Source organism: Solanum pennellii, chromosome 2, assembly GCF_001406875.1.
Source record: "Solanum pennellii chromosome 2, SPENNV200".
Lineage (NCBI taxonomy): Eukaryota > Viridiplantae > Streptophyta > Magnoliopsida > Solanales > Solanaceae > Solanum > Solanum pennellii.
Window position 1 is genome coordinate 44,781,902 of NC_028638.1, and position 23,882 is coordinate 44,805,783.

The 23,882-nt window shown below is 31.5% G+C and overlaps 2 protein-coding genes and 1 non-coding gene across 10 annotated transcripts; 2 read left to right on the plus strand and 1 right to left on the minus strand.

The window, feature by feature from the left end:
- The first annotated feature begins 3,875 nt into the window (after positions 1 to 3,875).
- On the plus strand, positions 3,876 to 3,973 carry LOC114076221. The gene has a single exon (XR_003577094.1). It is a non-coding gene; the product is annotated as a U6 spliceosomal RNA (small nuclear RNA).
- A 5,033-nt stretch (positions 3,974 to 9,006) lies between these two features.
- LOC107009325 (ubiquitin domain-containing protein 1-like) lies at positions 9,007 to 15,250 on the minus strand. The gene is made up of 4 exons (XM_015208638.2): positions 14,939 to 15,250; positions 10,810 to 10,932; positions 9,603 to 9,722; positions 9,007 to 9,525 (listed from the first exon to the last, which is right to left on the minus strand). The coding sequence occupies exons 1-4, from the start codon at positions 14,973 to 14,975 to the stop codon at positions 9,461 to 9,463; spliced, it is 345 nt and encodes a 114-aa protein (XP_015064124.1). The 5' UTR covers positions 14,976 to 15,250; the 3' UTR covers positions 9,007 to 9,460.
- A 1,559-nt stretch (positions 15,251 to 16,809) lies between these two features.
- Positions 16,810 to 23,467, plus strand: LOC107008759 (dihydroorotase, mitochondrial). 8 transcript variants are annotated; one of them, XM_027915046.1, is made up of 10 exons: positions 16,810 to 16,917; positions 17,090 to 17,140; positions 17,226 to 17,278; positions 17,818 to 17,963; positions 18,084 to 18,265; positions 18,916 to 19,052; positions 19,486 to 19,651; positions 19,766 to 19,882; positions 22,705 to 22,865; positions 23,006 to 23,467. In XM_027915046.1, exons 3-10 carry the CDS (start codon positions 17,252 to 17,254, stop codon positions 23,198 to 23,200), a joined length of 1,131 nt encoding a protein of 376 aa, XP_027770847.1. In that variant the 5' UTR covers positions 16,810 to 16,917; positions 17,090 to 17,140; positions 17,226 to 17,251; the 3' UTR covers positions 23,201 to 23,467. The 8 variants fall into 8 exon arrangements, with proteins under 8 accessions (XP_027770847.1, XP_027770848.1, XP_027770849.1 ...); XM_027915047.1 differs by having other exon boundaries at positions 17,241 to 17,278; XM_027915048.1 differs by having other exon boundaries at positions 17,090 to 17,137; positions 17,241 to 17,278.
- The last annotated feature ends 415 nt before the right edge of the window (positions 23,468 to 23,882 follow it).

Here is a 23,882-nt window from a genome sequence, read left to right on the forward strand (position 1 = left end):
TTTAACATTTATAATTTTTCCCGATAAACAATTAAACATTTAAGGCACTCTACATTTTAGAATAACATTTACCAAAATATCTTGAAGGATGAATAACATTTTTGGAAATTTTTTTGGTGAATTTATATTACTAAATAATGTAGTTAGCGATATTTTATTTTAATAACAAAATAAAAAATCTTACCCAGAATATAAGTACAAATAAGGAATAATAGTTGTTGGAACAAATCCAACGGTCGTATTTTTTATCTTTTTCTCATAATTCAATTCCAACATGATACACTTTAGTCTTTTTAGTTGGATTATTTAAAAATAATGCAAGAAACTAATAAAGACAATGGCTAAAAATTAAAATCGAGTTATAGATCAGATTTTCTTTCCTTTCAAATTTTAATTGGAAAATTTATTATATTTTATATCTACATAGAAATAAGAATCATCCAATGAACTGTCAAACTCAATGCCACATGTTTCTCTACTTGGACTAAATTACGATGACTCATGTTTGTCATCTTGTCATTTTTTTTTTTACATAATGCATAAACATAATCTTTAAATTGACGTCAGTTGATAACTATGATCAATAACTTTGAATGCGTACAAGTAAGTACTTAAATTTGTATAAAATTGAGCAAATGGACACATGCATCCTACATGGCACCCTACATGATTTTGTGTTCTACATGGCCTCTTACGTGTATTGGGTCATGTATGACACTTGTGTCTCATACAAATTTAAGTGTCTACTAAGCATGTTCAAAGTTAAAAGACATAGTTATTCGTTAAAATCAAATTAAAAGTCATGTTTATACATCATGCCTTTTTTCTATATATAAAAACGTGAGTTAAATTTTATACATCTCATATTTTTAAATATACACGAGTAGAATTATGCGACAAAACTCATGCACTTAGTCAAAATATGTGATTTGAGCTAGTGGTTAACCGCACTTAATTAAACACATGCTTTTAATCAAAATAATAATATAATATACTATTCTCTCTAGGACATGCATGATTAACTCTTTAATTATCTATTTTTAAAGATTCTATATCAAATAAAAGTCATATAAATAAATTAAAATTTTAACTTAAGAGAAACAGGACATGTTCATGTGCTGGAAATAGGAGACAATAATAAGATAGGAAAATTTTAAAATCTGAAAGAATGAAAAAGAAAATTGAAGTATGTGTAACATACATTCGGTTGTTGTAACATTATTGGTGTCAAAGGGGGAAGTATTGATCTTCAAAATCTTTGCAATTATTATTTTTGGACCATATGTGTATTTTTGTTACTTTTATTTTTATTTTTGTTTGGGGAAGGGGATAATTTGAGTACGAATATGAAATGTTTTAATTAATCTCTGCAGTTTCATACTCAAGACTTAGCTTGGGAATAATATATCAAATTTTAGTTGTAAATATTTCTTTATTTGCAATTTACTTGCCCCCTCCCCCTTATACTTGTATGGTGCTAATTAAAATCGATCTACATAAAAGTTCGAAGAAGTAAACATATAAGTCCATTTTTTGAGAAGATATCCTTGAAAATAGAAGGGAAAACATACTAAGATTGGAGGAGTTATACTCTAATGACGTGGACAAAGAAAAAGAGTTGGAAGAGTTGGGTACGCGGATAAGTTTATTTACGCTAGCTTTATCATTTCAGAAATATTAGCTGACATCATTAACAACACTACAACGTTACCTTCTAATTTTATCATTAAGTTTTAGTACTATATATGACTTAATTTAGCTTTTCAATTGATTCCAAGTGTCTCACTATTATAAACTTATAAATAGTTTATTTAACTCATTTATAAAGACACAGAGACACTATAAATTCTAATAATAATACATGAGCAGTATACTAATTTCTTGAGTATCAAGGAGGTCTTTGTGTTACTTAAACTCACATTCAATATATTTGATTCAGAAATATCTTCAAAGTTGAAAATAATCTCGAAATTCAAAATATATTGATCTATACTCCTTACTCTTTGTTTCGCTTTATTTACTTTGCATATTACATAATCAATATTTAAACCATTAGTCAAGAAGTAAAATTAGTTAAAAAAAAGAGTTAGATTAGATGAGTGTTTTGACCTCGTATATATTAACTATATTATTTTTAGGGTAAACGATACCTAAAAATATGAAATGGAAGGAGTAATTATTTCAAACTATATCCTTATATCAAAAAAAATTACTTCTAAATCTATAATGACTCATCCTCACAGTTAACAATTAAAGGCTGCTTAGTAACAATACTTTTGTAATATAATTATGAAATAGAAAAAAAAATTAAAATACCATTTACTTTGAGACAAAGATAATAAATATGAGATATATAGTTGTGTTTGAAAATGAGAGGGTACGTAAGTGAAAATTATTGTTTCATTTAGAACACTTTTTCTCAAACAAGTTAAATAATTAATGTCCAAGGCATTAATTTGCAAATAACAACTTCAGTATACATGCAATAAATAAGTGAAGTTATAGCCAAGCATAGTTTGATGAAATTAGAACCCTTCGTGGTATTTAGTGCATTTGCAAGAAGAAATTAAATTACAAAAAAAAATGAATTAAGTATTAATAATTAAGACAAACTTTATGAATATCACAAAGTCAATATTGTGAGGCTACTAGTATTATAAATCTTTTAATAAACCTAACTACTTATCCACTATTTTTATTTAATTTTCCTAGGCTTAATAGGATAAAGAGAAGACAGACTTTTGTTATTGGTTATTAACTTAGCTACTACTCTATATATGTAGGGGAAATTTATGAACCTAAAAATACAATGATTGACCAAATTAACATTAGTTTCTTCTTTTAGGATGAAAACAAAGTTAAGTGTAAAAAGATTTCAAACCAAATAATCCTAACACATTATAAGTACTTGTAACTTCTTTGTCCAGTTTTAGGTCGCAATCTTAGTTAATAAAACTTAACATTGGAGGGGACCAAACATGACTCTGGATTTTGGTACTCTTTACAAGTTTTCAATGGTACAAGAAAATGACATTAAATCTAACTTTTTACTCTATTTTTTGATTCGTCTATTAGGTAGTTAAGTTATCAGCTTAAATATATCATATCGCTTTAATTATACACATTCGTCTTAATAAGTCATAAAACTCCAATTGTTTTCTTCTTTAGATTGATGCTTATAGTAATTGAAAGAGAAAGACAGATTTTATATCGTTAATTTAACCAGGGGCGGATCTACTAAGGGTAGTGGGGGTGCCACGCCACCCACGGGCTTCGACGGAAACTCTAATATATATAGGTATATATCTACAATATAATTACAAATATTAAACGTGCCACTCAGGGAACCAAAAGGCCTTCTGGCGCGGCTGGTTAAGGGTCATAATTTGATATGGAGGTCGCCAGTTTGAATCTTGCTGAGGCCCTGGGAGATTTTTAATTTGCATTATTTTTTTTGTTTGATTCTAATAGTTGTCTAAATATGGAGTAGTAATTTATAAGTATATTTGACTAACGGGTTTCATAAAACGTGATCCATTATAAATATAAGCATTGATATCGTCATTGATTGTTTTAAAAATGTAAAAACTTGTCGAGTACAATTATAAATGAATGATGAATATTTATACTATTTATAGTATAACTGAAAGTTTTAACTTTGTTTACTTTATGATCTCAATCAAATGTGGGGTGAAAATTTGTATTTATATATGGAGGTAGGGAAGGGAAGGGAAAAATGTAAGGTGAGAGTTCAAATAGTCAACCAATTGAGCTAAAGTGATTTTTTCCAAATATTATGTGAGAAAAAAGTCTTCCCTTGTCGGTCTTGAATTCGACTTTCAACAAGAGCATCTAAATTAAAACGATAAACTTTTGCTTCGTTGGAGACATCTGATAAAATTGAAATAATGCGGAAAAGATTAGCACGATCCATGCGCAAAGAATTTGTAGTATATATAATACAAAAATTTTCATCTTATTATTGTTCATATTTTCATAGACCGAAAAGATGAAATTCGACTGAAGCCTAAAATTAATTTAACCGATAAACCTACTTGGCACTCAGAGACTCGAAATCCTGGATTCGCCTCTGAATTTAACTACTCCCTCCGTCCGGAATTGATTGTCATGTTGCGCTTATTGAAAGTCAATTTGGCTAATTTTTAAAGGTAAATTAGATCACGTTAATTTGATATTTTAAACAAAAAAATAGATATTTTAAAACTATATGAAAAGTACAATAAATTACAATTTTTTGCATATTAATATGATGAAAAAATACATCTTAAAATATTAGTCAAAGTTTTTATAGTTTGACTCTAAAAATAGAAATCATGATAAAATACCGGACGGAGGGAGTATCTAACAGTCAAATGAAAATATAGGAGCAAATATTTTTTTTCTCAAAATGTCTACTTGAAATACTTTATTATGAATTGAGGTTTTTAATTGCAACATAATTTAGTTGAAATGTACAAGGCTATTAATATCTCAAAATGGAAAAGTTATCCCAAAAAAAGTACTTTACTAATTTAGGGTGTGTTAAATTTTTTCATGTTTGGTTGACTTAAATGATTAAAAAATATTTTTCAAATCAACCGATTTTCATCAAATTTAAGAAAAAATGACTTATATTCCAAAATCAAGAAAAACATTTTCCTAATCTCTACTTCATCCTTTATTTTTTTTTTCTTATCTCCAACCATCCCATTCAAAAAAAAAAAATAATTCTTTTTCTTTAAAAAAATAAATGTTCTTTCTTCAAATAAAATTTCAAATATATTTTTATCCCTACCACGAAATCAGCCTCCCCCCTCCTCAAACAAAAAAATAAAAAAAAATATTTTCCTAAAGAATATTCTTTTAGTCTCAAGCCAAAATTAAAAATATTTTCTGGAAAATATTTTTCAATCAATAATCAAACATTAAAAAATATTTTCTACAATATTTTCCATGAAAAAATGTTTTCCTTCATGCCAAACACACCCTTAAATGAAAAAAAGTCTGAATATATTAAATGCTCTAGAATTTGTATTATTGCATAAATATAGGGTTGTTCATGGTTACGATTAATAATCAAATCAAATCGTAATTCGAACTAAATCGATTAAAAAATAATATTTGGTTTAGTTTGGTTATGTTTGGTTTTTAAATTTTGAAACCGATACTATTTGATTCGATTTCGGTTTTACTAAAAAACAACTGCAAAAATAACCAAACCGAATTGATAAATTAAATATATAAATTTTATAATTATTTATATATTATTCATAAATAAATTAAAAAATTTTGTTAAATTTTAATTAACTTAAATCTTTAACTTTATCATTTTCTCAAGCCCAACTATTACAATCTCAAATTCAAGTTCATTAAAATTCATTTTAGTCTTTACACATAAAATAGTCACACTTTCTCTTAAATGAATCACTTTATTCGTGTAATGATAACTCTAATATTGTCTAATTGCTTGACTGGACAAACATTATCTTTTCTGTAGATTGTTCATGTATTTGGTGTTTGTGTTTATCGAGATATGTACGTCCTCAAAAAAATTATTACTTTCAAACTGAATAAACTAAGTAAATCGAACCAAACCGAACCAAACCGACAATAACTAAACTGATGGTTATTTTTTTCGTTTGATTTGATTTGATTTTAGAAATGTAAGAATCTGATAGATTAGTTCAATTTTGATTTTAATCAGTAATCTATCTAAATCAAATTACGAATACCCTACATAAATAGAACGGCCTCTCTATATAGCCTACACAAATTAAAGTTAATCTTAGCCATGTGACTTGAGAGTAATAAAAACATAGGTCAAGTTTCAAACTAATAATGTACTCTTAATTTACAAATGCCAACCACAGATCTCTCTCTATTATATATGTATTGAATTTTATATATACATCTAGCCACGTTAGTATCATTTGCTTCGAGCTAGGGGCTAGCTAGTTCTTGAGAACATTGATTTATATACATATTTTTATGTTTTAAACGATAAATACTTATTCGGCGTGAAGTATAAGGTATAATAATTTTAGAATTAGATAATTCTGTGTTTATTTAGAAGTATTTGGTGATTTTTAAATTATCTATCCCACTATTTATATCTTAGTGGTGACCTAATTTATCTCATATACAAAATAAAATAACTTATCCTAAAATAATTAATCAAAAAAATTAAAGGGTAAGTGTTAAATTAGATCTACCAACTAATTAATTAAAGGGTAAACAGATATTCATATTTACTTGGATTTGAGTCACAAAAAGGGGCATAAATAAATGAAAGATTTGATAACATGTGCAGATTAAACTTTGTGCATGATTCATAATAATTAGGAGAAGTTCTGAATATAGAAATGTAATTTAATTATAATATACTAAAATAATCTTTAATAATAATAATTAATTAGTAATAATAATAATTTAATTATTATTAAATATACTTTTTAAATGCAATTATTAGTGATAATTACATTTTAGAACTTTTTGTAAATGTCATAGAAACACTAGATCAAATGACAATCAACTAACGTGGGTAAAGATTTCAGCAGTACTCTTTATTTAATTTATATTTATTGCCGTTAATTATTTTTTTTTATATGTGGCTGAAGAGAAGATACCAACTGTAATTTTTATGAGTTATAAATTTTAGAATTATGATCTAATTGAATTATAAACTTAATTTCCAATCACAAATTTACCTCTGCCTTTTGATCATTGTTTATACAATCTGTTCACTTAGCCTTTGATCATTTTTTATTTATATCTTTAAACCTAAAAAACAAGAAAAGAAATTAAAGAGATATAAGATCCATGCACTCACAGTTACGCATGCAGATGATAAAATGTCCCCACCACTTTATAATAAATACTTTTAATTAGTTCTAATTATTAAATTGAGGCAGTCAAGATTTAGTGATTTGACTTGATCTTTCAGTTCCTAGGATACCAAAACATCTCCCATTTAATTAAGTACTCTGAAAGTTGATGTGATTAACATAAACTAATTAACTAAAATAATCATCACGTATAGATCAAGAGCCAGCATGATAACTTTTGTGATTAAATTATACATACATATATATATATATATCTCGAATTATAAATTAGGTTAGAACTTTTTCTATGCTCTGTATTTAATTTTTACTAAATCAATAAATACAAGATATATATACTATAATTATATTATCCGACCGTTGCCATTGTTTTGAAATAAGAGGGTACGAATGTAAGATGCAGAGGTTGATGATTCACATAAAAGAATAGTACTTATAATTGTGAATAGTATTGGTACTTGTTATTTTCGACAATTTTATTATTCTACAATTTTCATATTTTTTTTCATTCTTAATTCGTTTCTACGTACAATTTATTGTCTCTTATGCCTCAATTTTCATTCTATATATTGTTATTATTACGGCTCATATCTCTATAAATGTTGTGTTTTTACTTTTCTTGAGTCCAGAACAAGATAAGTTTATATACACTAGTCTTTTCAAATCCCTGAAACTACATATCGGATATGTTGTTATTTGAAAAAGTAGAGTTAAAAATGAAATACATATACTTCTGGCACTACTAGTACTGATATATTGATAATTTCATTAAAATCGACTACTCATGATTCAACCAAAGGATATGTAATTTATTCACTCCACGAATACATACGAAAAGAATTTGAAGGAATGGTTTTCCATTTTCATTATTCTTTTTGTGGGAATATAATTTAATTTGACATAAAAATTTACAAGAAACTTATCGAATTTGAAAATAGATTCAAAATGAAAAAGTAACAACTTAAGTCATTATTATTAATTAGTCACAACAATTATAGTACTTATATGTAGTCCCTCTGTTCATTTTACTTGAACTTTATACTAATAATTCTCTTTTGTTTTGCTTATCTATTTTTAAAAATTAAAGAGAAATTCTGTCATTAAATTAAGTTTTCTGAAGCATAATAGTAGTAAAATGAAAGGAGTAATTGGTTAAAGATGTTGACCTTTGTTAATGATTTATCAAGTCAATGTTGGCCTTTGTGTAAGAGGTGGAGAACATCATTTTAAAATGTTGGGAACTGAATAAGATGTCTAGTTCCAAAGAGACAATATCTTTGATTTGAGTAACAAAGTCCACTAATCTTTTTTGCTTTTATAAATGTAATTAATTACTCATACAGCGTGAAATTTCTCAAAGTTAATCATGTTTTTGGTTTGAAAAAAAAAGTACTCAAAATGCACCTTTGCGGCCGCCGTCTCCTACTTAGGGGATTATCTATGGGTAACTTTATTGAGGAATGTAGGTTTAATTATATGCACATTAATTAAGGTTTGAAAAATGAGAAAAAACACTTGCATCAACTCAATTAGTTACTAGTTTGGCGGGAAGGTAAAAATAACTAATTCTTGATTGGTGTACTAAAAGTGAGGTGAATACTAACTAATCAATTAGTTTTAGAATCACATAGCTCGAAAAGAAATCATAAACTAACTCAATTTTTAGGGGAAAGGAAAATTTCCCACCCGCCGATACCTATTAGCATTCGATTATAATTTGCTGTTATCTATAATCTCCAATTTAAAGTAATATCTTCAATACTTGTTCGATCTTCCTTTAGCTCCCCAAGCATTACTAATATCGAATAATTAAGTAGAAGTTTATATTAGACATTGATTAGTGTAGCCTAACACGTGCATTTGTTATTCCTAGTTTGCTTGTCCGTACACGTGTGCATGATCATGCAATGTTTGATTAAAAAAAAATATCACAATTAATTACTATCTTATAATCCTACAATATAAACATATTAAATTATGATCATCTAATAACATAATGAAATTTCAAATAGGTCACATGTATGGTTGATGGACTTTATTACAAAAGCCCAACAGTGACCTTTGACATATCTAAAGTAGTAAAATCCAGAAGACAGTAGAGTGTGGACAGTTTGTTACTACTATGCGTAGATATCTACTGATGAGTCAACTAACGATAAAGAAATGGCCAACTCAAGTACAGAGAGGTAGATTGCTCGACTCAAAATTGACAAAATTCTGCAGCATTAGTACATCTCAACCCCTTAATAAGGAGGAGTACAGAACATCACTCCGAACCCCTTATCGCGAATATAACAGGGTAAGAGCTCAAGAATTCAAGAAAGTATACAATCAAGTTTTGCTCATCTACTCTGTCAAAAAGAGCACTTGGAAGAGAATTTTTAGACAAAATGTACCTCATGAAATTGAAACTTATGCTAAGGCCTCTTCAGGCTAGAGATATTATGTCCAAAAGAATATCATGGTGCATGTTGCTGCTGTGACAGACGATTCTTGATGTCGCGAAACAGGACCATAATGCATAAAACGAAATGAATGTTTGAGAGAAATGACTTGTGAGAGCAATTTACAGCATTTACAATCTCAATGAAGCATGAACACTTGATTATATTGCCTTCTCAGTTTTCACCAGTCAGATTTGTTGGTTCACTCAAAACGTATAGGGGCAAGTCATACTTGGCACCTGCATTAGAATGAACAACATTAACTAAGATTCTCAGGAATGGAAGTTGAAGGTGTTAAGCGACGTGTACTACAAACCTCTCTCATCATAGCAGACTGTTAGATCAGTGGTTTGAACAATTATCCCAGCACTGTTCACGATTGTTTGTGCAAGGCCTATTTCTGCCTCGGCAGCAGCACGTAGCGCATCCCAGATCTCTGAAAATGGAGTGATATGTCGTAAGAAAAAAGATTTTCATATACTAAACTGTTGGGATATGGACCTTCCCTACTACAAGTATACTATTACCTGACCATCAGTTAATACATTTCAATCTCTGAATTTTAACAATAACCACCAGAGAAAGAAATCATATGTCTGATGTCCTATTATTCACGACGTGAAAAATATGAGGTTCTACCACTGAATGGTATCTCAATTATGAAGATCTGAAAACTAATTAACAGTGAGATTTACAAGAGAGCTTTCCCGACTTTCTCTGAATACACAAGCTCCTTGACATTGCTGCAAAGAGAGGGTTCTTTTGAAAGTTGACATTAGCTTCCCATTTTTTTAAAAAAGAAAGTTACTAATTAGAAGTTAAAATTACTTATTCACTTAACTAATGTGCCTTGTTTTAATGAACTATTTAAAAGACACTAATGCAGCTTTCTTTCCAACAATATGGAAAGGCAAAACAGATCTGGAGATTGACGTGTTTCTTCCTGCAGCAACTTTGCCAAACTGATAGCACCGAAACATTTTCAAGGATCATTAAGGTTGTTATTGCTCAGGAGCAAATTGGGAATTTACTTTCTGAAATGATCATGTTATCTGAGAACAGCCGAAAAAGGGCACATAGCTTAAAATTAGATGTAGCATGGATGTTAAAAGATATCACACTCAGCTTGATTTTCAAAAATTCAAGGTCTCTTCTTTTTGGAAAGAGATATCCAAGTTACAAACTACTGGAGCCAGATCGTTATGAGAAACTTGAATGCATAATATAAACCCTCCTAAAGTAGAGCAAGTAATCATCAAGAACGATTCTTTTGATCCACACTTGAGCAGTTCCTACTTCCTACACATCATTATACTGTCAATCCACTCTGCCCAAGCTCCCACATAGATTGTCAGACATCATCACATGTGTACTCTAGAGTTAACAATTGGCCTATCACTAACTGGTTACTCAAATAAGAATGCAGAGGCCCATAGTACTGTAACCTGATCACACATCCAGCTCTATTGAACCAGTGGTTCCAGAAACTTGCAGAAGCTAATAGAAGTTATCAAGAGACTTACCTTTTTTCCCCCCATAGTGTGGTGCAGTGTCCCAGAATTCTTCACGCATTTTTAGAAGTTGAGCTCTTGTTATCGGTTCTGTGTGTCTCCATGGCTTTGGTTTTCTTATTTTCCTGACAGATTCTGCAAATGAAAGAGCAAGACATGATGTTGGTGAAGTATAATACTTATATAATTGAAACATATATCTAATATATGAGCATCATTCAAGTATTAGCATAATGATTTAATGTTGAAACCTCTACTAGGTGAATGGGAAACAACTCTTAAAAGATAAAAAGATTTTTCACATGGTTATGGTAAATCAAACATCCATCCTTGAAGCTCTGAACTTCTGTTAGAACAAATTATCTGATCCAATTCCAGAAATAAAATCCTTGGCTCCAGAATCTACCCTCTATTATAAATTTTCAATTCATTTTGTTCTTTATTTCTCTAAATATGGATGATCCTCCTAATAACAAGCTCTCTGCTCCACATCAGCCTACTTAGACACTAAAGCCGTAGAGCGTTTTTCTAAGAGCGGATAATGACACAAACGACAAGTTCAGATTGAATTAAGAAAAGAAAACAACAAATGTTTTTTGGGAATGGATCTCAGGAAGAATAAGTCACCCGCTGACTTCTATGGGTCAAGAAGTTGAGTGAAGGTGTACGATGATAATAGAGGAACTTACAGCAGCTCAGAGTAGTCTAGATGACCAAAGGTAAATTTCCTGACAAAAGCAAGGAAACAAACAATAGCCACTTACACACTACTCAGTTCATATAGTGAATGTGATTTATAGAGACACCATCTCTGCAAGATGATGTGTCCAAGCTAGCTGTTTTGGAGGAGAATTCTTCAAAGGAAGGACATTGAACGGAAAAAAAAAAAAAGCCTACTGTGTTGCTTTAACTTGTTTTTGTCCAAAGTAGGGGAAGACAAAAAGGTAAGAACAAGGTTTTGTGTTTTTTGTATCTTCAATGATGAAACTAAATAATTAGAGTTCTATCTACAATGTAACAAGGGGAAAGGATAGAAGTCAAATAGTCTAGAGTGGAACACCACAGAGCAGTCACAGTAGCAATAGCTGGAGGATCAAACACTATCCATCGCATATATATCGCAAAGTATCTAGAATTCTAAATTCATCGAACCCCCTTATTGGGTGTAAGGTGGACCCAAATCATTATGCTCACTAACAGCCACCAAAAATGAGTTATATTGGCAAGCATAAATTGGCACTAGGAATTTGCTTTTGGGTGTAAGGTGGTTCGTCCCACATTTTTAGATTGTTTAATCAGACTGAGTTTGTTAATAGTGCCATGCACTGCTACTCCTTTAAAAATCATAATCATCACTTTATAAATAAAAAGCCTTGGCATCTCTTTTCCTTTCCAAAGTTCCTCACTACATTTCAGGACATAGATCACTCTAAATTAAAATAGCCTACATGCAAAGGACAAAGACAAATATCTGAGGACAGATGCCTCTAAAAAGTAGATAGTAACATCACTAGTGATCTAGCGCTGATCAAGACTATCTTTTTAGGAATATAACTCTACTAGAATGCCACTGAGAAGAGAAAAATTATACAACATTCAATTAGATAAAAAAAAAAGCTACATGGATCTATTTGAACAGTAGCACTAAACAATCATCAGCACTTCAATATAACATTCTGTAAAGCACATAATTCTGCATGAGATGAAGGGCATCAGCAGCAATAGTAAGAACCATGTCTCTAATGAGGGGAAAAGAAAAAAGAATAGAAGGATCATTAAATAACGGGGAAATTAGTCCGGAACAACAAAAACTTGTAGATCATTGAATATGAAAGAATAGTAGAGCACATGGTCATAATAAAAGCCTAGGGAGGTAATGAGAAATCAATTATAGCAAAATATAAACCAAAATATAAAACCATGAGGTGATGCGAAATACCAAGAAGTTGTAATAAAAGCTTAAGTCAGCATAGCAATAACTACAACTTATCAAGGAAAACGAACAGAGCAAAATTACAAGTCAACAAACAAAACCCAAAATCCTGCGTGATATATTAGTAAAGAAGTGAAGCAACACCCGCGAAAAACTTTACAGGTTGTGAATTGGAAAATATGTCGAATTGCAAAGGAAACAAAAGTCAAATCATACAACCAAAGGCTAAATCTTTACCATATGTTCATTAATACTACCTTTGATAAAATGAGCAATTTTATCAAAAGCCAGCAGTGCACCTTTCAATACCATCGGAAAAAAGGATCTTTTCAGACAAACAGGTACACCATACAAAGTTCAATAGAGAAAAAAGCTCTTCCTAGTGCATTTCCATATTCAGTGTATTAAGACAAACTTTTATCTGATTTGATTATTTTAGTTGATCTCTTTCAGAGGAAAGAATCAAAACAGTCGACTAGCATGCGTGGACTTCGATAACTATGAATTGAAGATCAAACCCTAAAAAAACTAATGATGAAAGTACTCCAGATTTTTGACAAAAACTCCAATATGCTTTACCATCACCATTTTACCAACTAACATCTTAAAATTGTCAACACCGACTTGATCTAAGACACATTCTTCATCAAAACATGGTCCTTTTTCCAACACTACCAAACAATGTTGTTTTTTAGTCCTTCCCTTCAGTTCCTTGATTCTAGTCTCTGTCATTATTATTACAAATCTTATATTATTTAAGTAAAATTTACTCTGGATTAAGCATTACTTTCCAGTTGCCTAACATTTTACACTTAACGTCACATGATTCTTCATTAGGTAATATAATTCTCCTTTCACTTTCAATGAGTACATCAATTTAAATAGTAGGCGAATGTACTCTGCCACTTGGCCAACCTATATTCCAGTGCATATATGTTGAGTTATTTCTGCATCTTTGTCAATAATTCTGCCAAGTATCTAATTAATTGTTTCGAGGGTATTTCTCGACTCCCAAATAACATACTTTATTTATTCAAATTCGTTTGCATCTAGCACGTCTTCCAGTTAAATCTTCTTTGGATACAGCATCAAAGTTGAAAATATGAATAAGACAAGATGACTAATGCCAATGATAAGAAACAGTGGTTTCTCTTTATAAAAGAAAAAAGGATAGTGATGTCTCTTATCAAATATAAAGGAAAGAACAAAAGAACAGTTCAATAAATTGGATGACGACTTCACCACAATAGTTTATTGACCTATTCTTCATTGTCAGACTCATATTTTAAGTCAATAACCAACACATCATCATCCCCACAACTACAACCTACCCATTAGTATCAAACAGCCACAATATCCAACAAAATGGAACTTACAGTTACATAAATAGAACTAATACCTACCCAATACCTAATTCATCACTAATTATCCATTATCAAATATCACTTACTTGAGGACCAATCAAAGAGTCCAAGAAATGCAAGATCATACATAGCCATATACCAGTATAACCAACTGAGATCTCCAAAAATTACTAAAACAAACAACTCTACCAATAATAACAAGAATGCAATCAACTTCCAGAACAAATGCAATCTTCGAACTCACAGAAAGTGGAGTCAAACAAAGACACATTTTCTGTCTGGAAAACCAAATGGGTATCTCTAAAAGTTAAAGAAAAACAATAATTTCACCAAGAAAGAGAGCAATCAACTTCAAACACAGACTAAACATTGCGAAAACTAACTTCATACATCAGTAAACCAAAAGGGTGTCATTAAAAATTGAAGAAAACAATAATTTAATCAAAAACCGAGAGCAATCAACTTCAAAAAAAAAACACTGCGAAAACTCACTTCGTACATCAGGAGACCAAATGGGTATCACTTAAAATTGAAGAAAACAATAATTTTATCAAGAAAGCGAGAGCAATCAACTTCAAAAAAGCGAAAACTCACTTCATACATCAAGGAACCAAATGGGTATCACTAAAAATTGAAGAAAACAATAATTTCATCAAGAAAGCGAGAGCATCAACTTCAAAAAACACTGCGAAACTCACTTCATACATCAGAAAACCAAATGGGTATCACTAAGAATTGAAGAAAACAATAAATTTCATCACGAAAACAAGCAATCAACTTCAAACACAAAGGAAACACGAAAGAAACCAAATGGGTATCAATAAAAATTGGTGAAACAAATTACCATCTCCTTTGGTACGTGAGGATCCAACGCAACCCATTGTAACAGAGTCGCACGAAAATTGAGTATTGAAGAACACCAGTTGCCGATCTCGGGAATCAATTTCCCAGTCAATTATTGACAACTGAACAAAATGTCGATGGAGAGCGTTTAATATGCAAAAAGGGAAAATTTAGTGCTTCTTTAGAGGGAGTATTATTGCGTGCTCACAACTCTCCCAATGACAGCTATATATATATACTACTAGTTTCTTTTCTACCGATTTTGGGTGAAATTAGAAACTTCCTTTTTCTAGTTCTACAGAGAAGAAGAAGAAGAAACCAAAAGCAAGTCCACCGTCATTCAATTATTTATTTTTAATATTTTATTTAATTAAATCACATTAAAAATAATTATTATTTACAAAATTGAATTTATACAAACTAAATGTAATTTCATCAACAATTCAAATTACAACAATCTCATATAAAGTGAAATTTTTTTATAAATACGATTGTATTTAAAATATTCAAACCACTTCTATAGTTTAACAATGTTAGTCACAATCAAGATCTATAAATGTGTTTAATATTGTTTTTGGATTGGAAAAAAAAATAGTCTATAAAGATTTTTTTTGTGTCTGTGAATAGAAAAGCTAAAAATAACGAGAATAAATTTATTCGAATTGACTTAAAAGAACTAATTTTTAGCAGTATGAAATAATAATGAAATGATTTTTATAGCTATTAGTAAAAAATAGACTTGAAATTATTTTTTTACAGTGCAAAATAATTGTAAGTATCTTTTATTTATGAATTTATGACTAAGGCATTTGATTACGTAAAAATCAATGCAGTGATATTAAAATAAGACAAATATCATGTGTATGGGTGGGAACTTTCACCTTTTTGGAGGCTTTGTTACATTTGTATTGTATTGTATTTTATTGGTGATTTAAATATAATCCCTAGTTTAATTGATATTAAAATTAGGAAACTTTCACATATAGCTACTTAAAAATAATTGATTATTTTTTATAAATATAGTTTGATAATTATAATTTTTAGCTACTTGTTATAAGGATGAGAGAGGCGAGCGAGACTGGGAGAGAGGGGGAAAAGAGTGGGAGAAAGGTAAATTGTATATGTATATTGGTTAGATAAATGTATGTTACATATGTAATTGTATAAATGGCAAGAGAGATCAGGAGAGGGAGTATAGAGGTGAGCGAGATCGAGAGAGGGAGGAGAGAGGCGAGTGAGAGAGGGCAGAGAGTGAGAGAGAGGTGAGCGAGATCGAGAGAGGCGAGCGAGAGAGGGCAGAGAGTGGGAGAGAGGTGAATTATATATGTATATAGGCTTAAAAAATTCTATATTATACATATTTATTTGTATATCTTGGTGAATTATACAAATACAAACATGACTAATTATACAAACTCAAAGTCAGCTCACGTAATTAATGTAATTATAGCAAACTATAGCTATGATAAGTAATTAAATAGTATAAGTTTACTTATCCGCGTAACTTTTCCATTAAAATTTTATTGTCTCATATTGTTTAACTTCATTATTAAATAATAATGAAAAAATTCATACTATATAACAATTGATTTGGTGTGATTGTATAGTTATTTGAATATTTTTTTCACATTAAAATAATATAATATATTTCAACAATACATTATAAACAATACATAAAAGTCATCCAAACAATAGTTATTCTTATCTTAACAATAGTTTATTTTTTTAATAGCTTAATTCATAAATAAACATGTTTTTTTTTTCACTTCAGCAATAATATATATATTGACTTTGAATGTGTATATAAAACACTACTTATAGAGCATCACATAAAATACTTTAACTACAATTCGACAACAAATCAATAACTTAAATTTCAATTGAGACATTTCGCAGTTAATGACAAAACGAGCACAAGCTCGACGAAATGCCATATCAAAGCAAGAAAATCTAAAACCTTCGTCAAGTTTTTAACGAGAGGTGGACATTTGATTTTTCGATTTAATTTTATCAACCTTCCAAAAGTCTATGTGGCATTTTGGATCGTCCAGATCAGAGTTGTCCAACCCTAATCGAAACTGAAATTGTTTTTTTTATTTGAAAATTTTCTTACTTTGTTTGTAATTTCCCCAACCCGAATGTGTACTTGCAGTGCCTCCAGTTGCAGCTAACCGCAAAATCCATCGTCTCTTCTTTCAAAGTGGTGCTTCTCTTTCTCTTCTCTACTTTTTTTTTTTCTTCAAAGCTCAAAGAAATTTGATTTACATTCAAAATGCTGGCTTCTAAAGGAACAACTTTCTCAGATTGTAGAGTGATGAGGAGTTTATTCTCTCCCTGCAAAGTATGTAATATAACACTCTTACATGTTTAGAATTCTTTATAAACTCTCTTCATTTCCTTGTTTGGACTCGAAAATGTTGTTGTGTGAGAAGGTATCATTTTCCTACATATTAAGCCGTTAGAATGCAGCGAACCCATGTAATTTGCCGTTTTTGCTTAAACCTTTATATGTGGTTCTGGTTCTGGGGCATTTTTTAGAATTAATGAAAAGGTTACAAGGTGTTTGACACACTAGTGCCAGAGTATCTTGTGGAAAAAAATGATTGGTCCCTAAATCAGATTCAGGGAAATAAATAATCCAAGGGTGAAATAATTCTGCATTTTATCCCGGGACCTTATATCTCACACCAAACGACTCCGAAATGTGCTACATAAGCTAATCAATACCTTTCATTTTCTGGTCCAGAGTAGTGCATAAGAAGTTTATGAACTGATCAGCTCTATAAAGGAATCAATAATACCTTTGATTTTCTGGCTATTCTAAATTTGACTTGAAATACCACACCTCTTTAATCATATCATATTATTTTGGTTATCCAGATTTCACATATACCAGTTGTTAGCTTTGGACACAAAAGATCGTTAAAAATCTACAGTGCGAAAATGGAGCTCTCAATCACACAACCTGATGATTGGCATCTTCATCTCCGTGATGGTGATGTTCTTAAGGCAGTTGTCTCTCACAGGTTTCTAGTTTTAAATACTTAAGTTGATATTGATTCAGTTTATACTTTATATTCCACTTTGTTAAATTCGGTTTCTTTATCTTGATTTTGACTTGTTCATTTTTGCATTATTTGATAAAGTGCACATCACTTCGGGAGGGCAATAGTCATGCCAAATTTGAAGCCTCCTATCACTACCACTGCTGCTGCTGTAGCATACCGCGAGGCGATATTGAAATCTTTACCTGCTAATAGTGATTTCAACCCTCTTATGACACTTTATTTGACAGATACAACCAGTCCTATGGAAATCAAACTAGCAAGTAAGTCCAATATACTTTTGATGCATTAAAAATATATTAGATGTTATTCTTCTATATTATGACTGCTTTAATGGTGCGTGTATGATATTCTTCTATCAGAGAGCATGCATGTATATCTCAGGAAACAAAAATAAATTTCAGTGAATGATAATGGTTGTATTTAAGCATCAATAATATCATGACAGAAAAGGCACCAGTAGATAGCCAATTTGTTAAACTTTGAAGTAGAGTTGAACTTTTAGAGACATTGTAATTCTTTGTTAAATCTCAATTTCCAATTTGTTCTCAAGACATTAAAACTGAAGGCTAGATTGTTGCTATGCCCAACCTTTTTTTTGGTCCTTTTATTATGTCTACTTTCGTGTAATATCATAATCCTTGAAATTTGAAGCCAGTATTACGAGCTTCTTGTCTTTTATAAAGTCAGGGTCTACTCTCCTGTGAGGAAATTTAAACATGTCAAAATTTGTAGCATTTAAGTTGAACTGATTATGTATTGTCATCTGGGTGCAGTTTTCTCCAATGTGAATGGCTCATGTTCCTATTTTTCTTACCATGAAAGCATTTAAGAATCATCCTTTTTTCCTTTTTCTTTTGTTGTTTATCTATTTTTGTCCACTATTTCTGATAAAATGAGACTAATAACACAGGAGAGAGCCAGGTCGTATTTGGGGTGAAGTTGTACCCTGCTGGTGCCACGACAAATTCTCAAGATGGAGTGACTGATCTTTTTGGGAAGTGTTTACCAGTTCTACAAGAAATGGTTGAGCATAATATGCCTTTGCTGGTAATTTTGATNTTTGGGAAGTGTTTACCAGTTCTACAAGAAATGGTTGAGCATAATATGCCTTTGCTGGTAATTTGATGCTAAACTTGGTGCTAAGCTTTCTTCCTGTTCCACTAGAACATTGCATAATGTGCATGCTAACCTTACCACCAAAAAATTGCTTTTTATCACTGTAGAAAGATGCAGATTCAAAGTTGTACCTTGTATCTGTTGAAGCTATACATGATTAATGTTATTTCTTGCCTATGCTATAGCTTTTCTAGTTTCAGTTTATCTTGGATTGCTATAAAATAGATTCAGCGTTTAACTGTAATGACTCAACTTTAATCTTGTTTTTTCTTCCCCCAAATGTTCTGTCAAAGCTTGTGATTTTTGTCACTTTCCTTGAAAAATTTCATTTTATAGGATTTTTATGTATTACATTTGACTGCAGGTTCATGGAGAGGTTACTAATCCTGAGGTTGACATGTTTGATAGAGAAAAGGTATTCATTGAAACGGTTCTAAGACCTTTGGTGCAGAAATTTCCACGATTGAAGGTCGTGATGGAGCATGTCACCACCATGGATGCTGTTAAGTTTGTTGAATCTTGCAGTGAAGGTAATCTTTTCAACTTTATCCACCTTTTGAAGTAAAGTCTTCTTGTCAGATGAAAGAACTTCATTGACCTGCCTTTTTCAAATGCTAATTTAACCTTTCTGTCATTCTTTAAAGGATTTGTTGCAGCGACTGTCACCCCACAACATCTTGTTTTAAACAGGAATTCTCTCTTCCAAGGGGGCTTACAACCGCATAATTACTGCCTTCCAGTCCTCAAAAGGGAGATCCACAGTAATTTTCTTTATCCTTTCATATTGATGCTCCAATTCTCTTCTATCGCTTGGTGTTTGTCTATCGGTTGCAAGAACAATAATGAAGTAACATTACTTTTAATTTTGAAAAACCGACTAGGATTCTTTGGTTAACTACCTGTAGTGACTACATGGGCATGTAGACCTTGTTTGGTTCAACAAAGGGGACAAGAACTTCATTTTTTCTCATGCGTAATGTATTTACCATTAACCTCCACTTGTTTGGTTCAACTCAACTAAAGTGGAAGAGGTTTATTTCCTTATTTCCAATTTTAGATGGTTTTGAAAAGTTGAGGAATTGCATACTTACACTTGCATTTCAACAAACAAGGTTAATTATATTCCTTCCAGTGTGATAGGTAACTTGAGCAAATTAAGTGTACACTGCTAGCATTGTATGCTTCTACTTCATACATGAACCTGAATTGAATTTCAGTATCCTAATCAACATAAGCTGGACAATATACTAACTCTATCAACAAAAGGAAAACATATCGAGTTCAAGGCCAGATGCTTAGTTCTACTTTTTTGTTGGGAAGTTTATTTTTGTCCATTCTTGGAGCTGACTCTTCCTACTTTTGTAATTATGCATCTGCTGGATGCTTTGTTTATCAATACACCATTTATTTCATCAAAAATAAAATAAAATATCAAGTTGAAGCAACAAGCTTCACATTCTAGTATGCAGGGTTCCAATGGGTTTGTTGATGTTACAGTTCTTACCTTCTCCAGCAAGCCTTTTATTGCACTCTCCAACTCTAATTTCTCCTCAGTAGTAATCTTACCGTAGCATTTTCCAAGATTGATGTCATCCCCTTCAGCTTCTGCTTAATTAGTTGTACCTGTGACTTCCCCTTACCTGCTTTCAGCAAGGAGAGTGGAGTGACAGAGTTGAAGGGATAAGAGCTTAAAGTTAAATTTACAGCACCAAAAGGACTTTGATGTACTGATTCTCTGAAGGCATCTTCAGCATCTGAACAGTGCTTGAATCAGATTACACTTAAATGTGGCCATCCTCTGGGATTATGATGGCAGACTTTTTGTCACCCAGCCAGTCCTCACATAACGACTTTAACATTGAAATTTTGCAACTCTTTAAGTATACACTTGAATCTTCCTACCCCATCTTCTACACAAATTACCTACCTCGTGTGAAGCTTGTTGAAGAATTTCGCATGCCTTTCGCAGATTCTCCTCATCAATATTGAGTCTGCTAGTGAATTGACTGCTTTACTCTACTATCGTGAACCATCTATCTTCATTGTTGCTAATATCATATAACTCGAATGACTCATCTCCTGAAACAAAGAAAGTTCTCTTCTTCATAAGGAGTGAAAGAAACAAAAGAGAAATTGCACATTTTCCAAGAGAGAGCATTGTTTTAATATAAGTTCTTAATCAAACTTTTCAGCAGAATGGTGTTGCATGATTTAACTGTAAATAGACATCTTTTTTGCTCCTCCAATAAATGTTATCCTTCTTGTCTGTGCGTAAGGAGTAAGTCCCAAGATAAAGAGAACTGCAGTTTCTATTAACTACCCAACCATTGCAATGCCTTCTTAAGATGATGTTCAAGCCATTTTTGAGTAATAATCTGTTACGCATTCTGATTGGCTGCCAGAGTGGATACACACTTGAGAGGGGTACGGCCATTCCAAAAAGCTGATTTTCTTCCATTTCCCAACTTGAAAGATGTTGTTTCCTTGGAATTCATCAAAAGAAAGTCCAGATGCTTTTCCCGACAGAGAAACCATAACAAGAGCTAGTAAGCTTTGTTATCCACAGGTGTTGCATACCATATTTGGTCTTGATGACTTATTCCATTTTGCATTCTCACCTTTTGTGAATCTCCATGACCATTTGTTTGAGGCTATCATTGTGTGCTTTCAGATTCCGTACTCCCAGGCCTCCCGATTTTTATCTTTCTGGACAGCTTCCCACTTAGCATGATTAAAAGCTTTCTTGTCCCTGTTTTCATTTCAGATTCGATGAATCTTATCAATTTCTTGGCCAGAGATGTAGGAATAAGGAATAAAATGATCGTGTAAGTGGGAAGTGAGTCCAAAACACTATTTGTGAAAACTAATCTGCCTTTGCTTATATTTCGTTAAATCAAATCTAAAAGCCTATAATCTTTTCGGAAGATGGCATTTTGATTTTGTTTTATGGATTACTGTCACCATAACAAAGAAGAAATGAATTAAACAGCTATTGAGCCATCTACCCTGAATTTCGAAAGTTGGGTAGAAGCTATATTTGCCTGTAATTGGCCCTCTTTTTGTGTGGAATAATTTGTTGAAAGTTTGTTCTTCTACCTGATATTTTCTTACCTCTTCTTTACCTGATTTCTTTTACCTCTTTGTAAGAGATGAAAGTTTTAGTCTTACTGATGGTAATGTGTCACGAATCACTACTTGATTAGGCTCTCTTTGATTTGCTAGTTCTATCCATTGTCTTTTATTTTCCTAGACATGTGAACGTGTTGAAAATTTGATGCAAACGCTGCTGTGAATGTGCTAAAAAAAGGAAACGAATGTATGGCATGATTGCCCTTGTTGAAACAAGGTGCTTCCATATCTATTTAAGAATTTGCCATTTTGGGGAGCATGTTTAATGAGACTCGGAAAAGTACTAAGTGCTTGAGAAAAAACTCATCTTTATTAATAGATTCATTATTCGCATAATTACAAGATCTATTGCACTAATCTTGTCCCCTTTCCCCTTTCTCCTACTACTTTTCTCTTTTCTCTTGTTCACTTGGTATAAATTTTAATCTAAGCAAGATTGCTTTGAATAACTCAGGGGAGGCACTTGTGTCAGCTGTAACAAGTGGAAGTAAAAGATTTTTTCTTGGGACTGATAGTGCTCCTCATGATAGACGAAGAAAAGAATGTTCTTGTGGATGTGCTGGTATTTACAATGCTCCTGTAGCCTTGTCAGTATATGCAAAGGTGTTTGAAAAGGTAATTGCAATAGATATCTACAGTGCTTCTCATGTTGAACTCATCCATGTTATAATGTTTCTAATTACTTCGGAAAGGTTCATTAGTTTAGCAGCTATCGCTATAAGTCAATGACTTAGATTTGGTTGTTTGCATTTTAGGAAAATGCACTTGACAAGCTGGAAGCATTTACCAGCTTCAATGGACCAGACTTTTATGGGCTTCCGAGGAACAACTCAAAGATTAAGTTGAGTAAGACACCATGGAAGGTACCCGAGTCCTTTTCATATGCATCAGGAGATATAATTCCTATGTTTGCTGGTGAAATGCTCGACTGGTTGCCGGCTCCTCTCTGAGAAAGGAAAAAAAGAGATTCCCATTCTCATTTGTTATTCTTGTACTGTAATATTGTGATTCAACTAAAGATATAGAGTGTAGGCCTTTCATGTTTTAGATATTATCGCGATGATAATATCCTTTCAGCTAATAATTATGGAAAGAGTAAGTTTTCTATATGTGACTGAACTAAAGCTTTAGTTCGACCCATTGTGATTGATTTTAAATTAAGATGAGGTTTAGTACAGCAGGGTCACCAAAGAGCTCCTGTATTCTGAGTTCTTAAATTGTTCGTTTGATTTTTGAAGATTTACTGATTATGCGTTCCTTATCCTTCGTTGCTTATTATGACGAGTTAATACCTCAGATGGTCACTCAACTATGCACTCTTCTCTCAGAAAGTCACTCAACTTTCATTTTTCACTCAAAAGTCACTCAACTATGCACTTCTTTCTCAGAAAGTCACTCAACTTTGAATTTTAACTCAAAAGTCACTCAACTATTCACTCTATCCTCAAAAAGTCACTCAATCTATTAAATTATTTTTTAATTAAAATTTATTGATATTAATTTATTTATATAACAAACCAAAATTTAAAAAAAAATAAAAATACCATTTAAACCATTTAGTGATCCACCCACCTAACCCGATCCATTAAAAAATATGATATGACCCTTTTTATTTTGTCTTTAATCCTAATT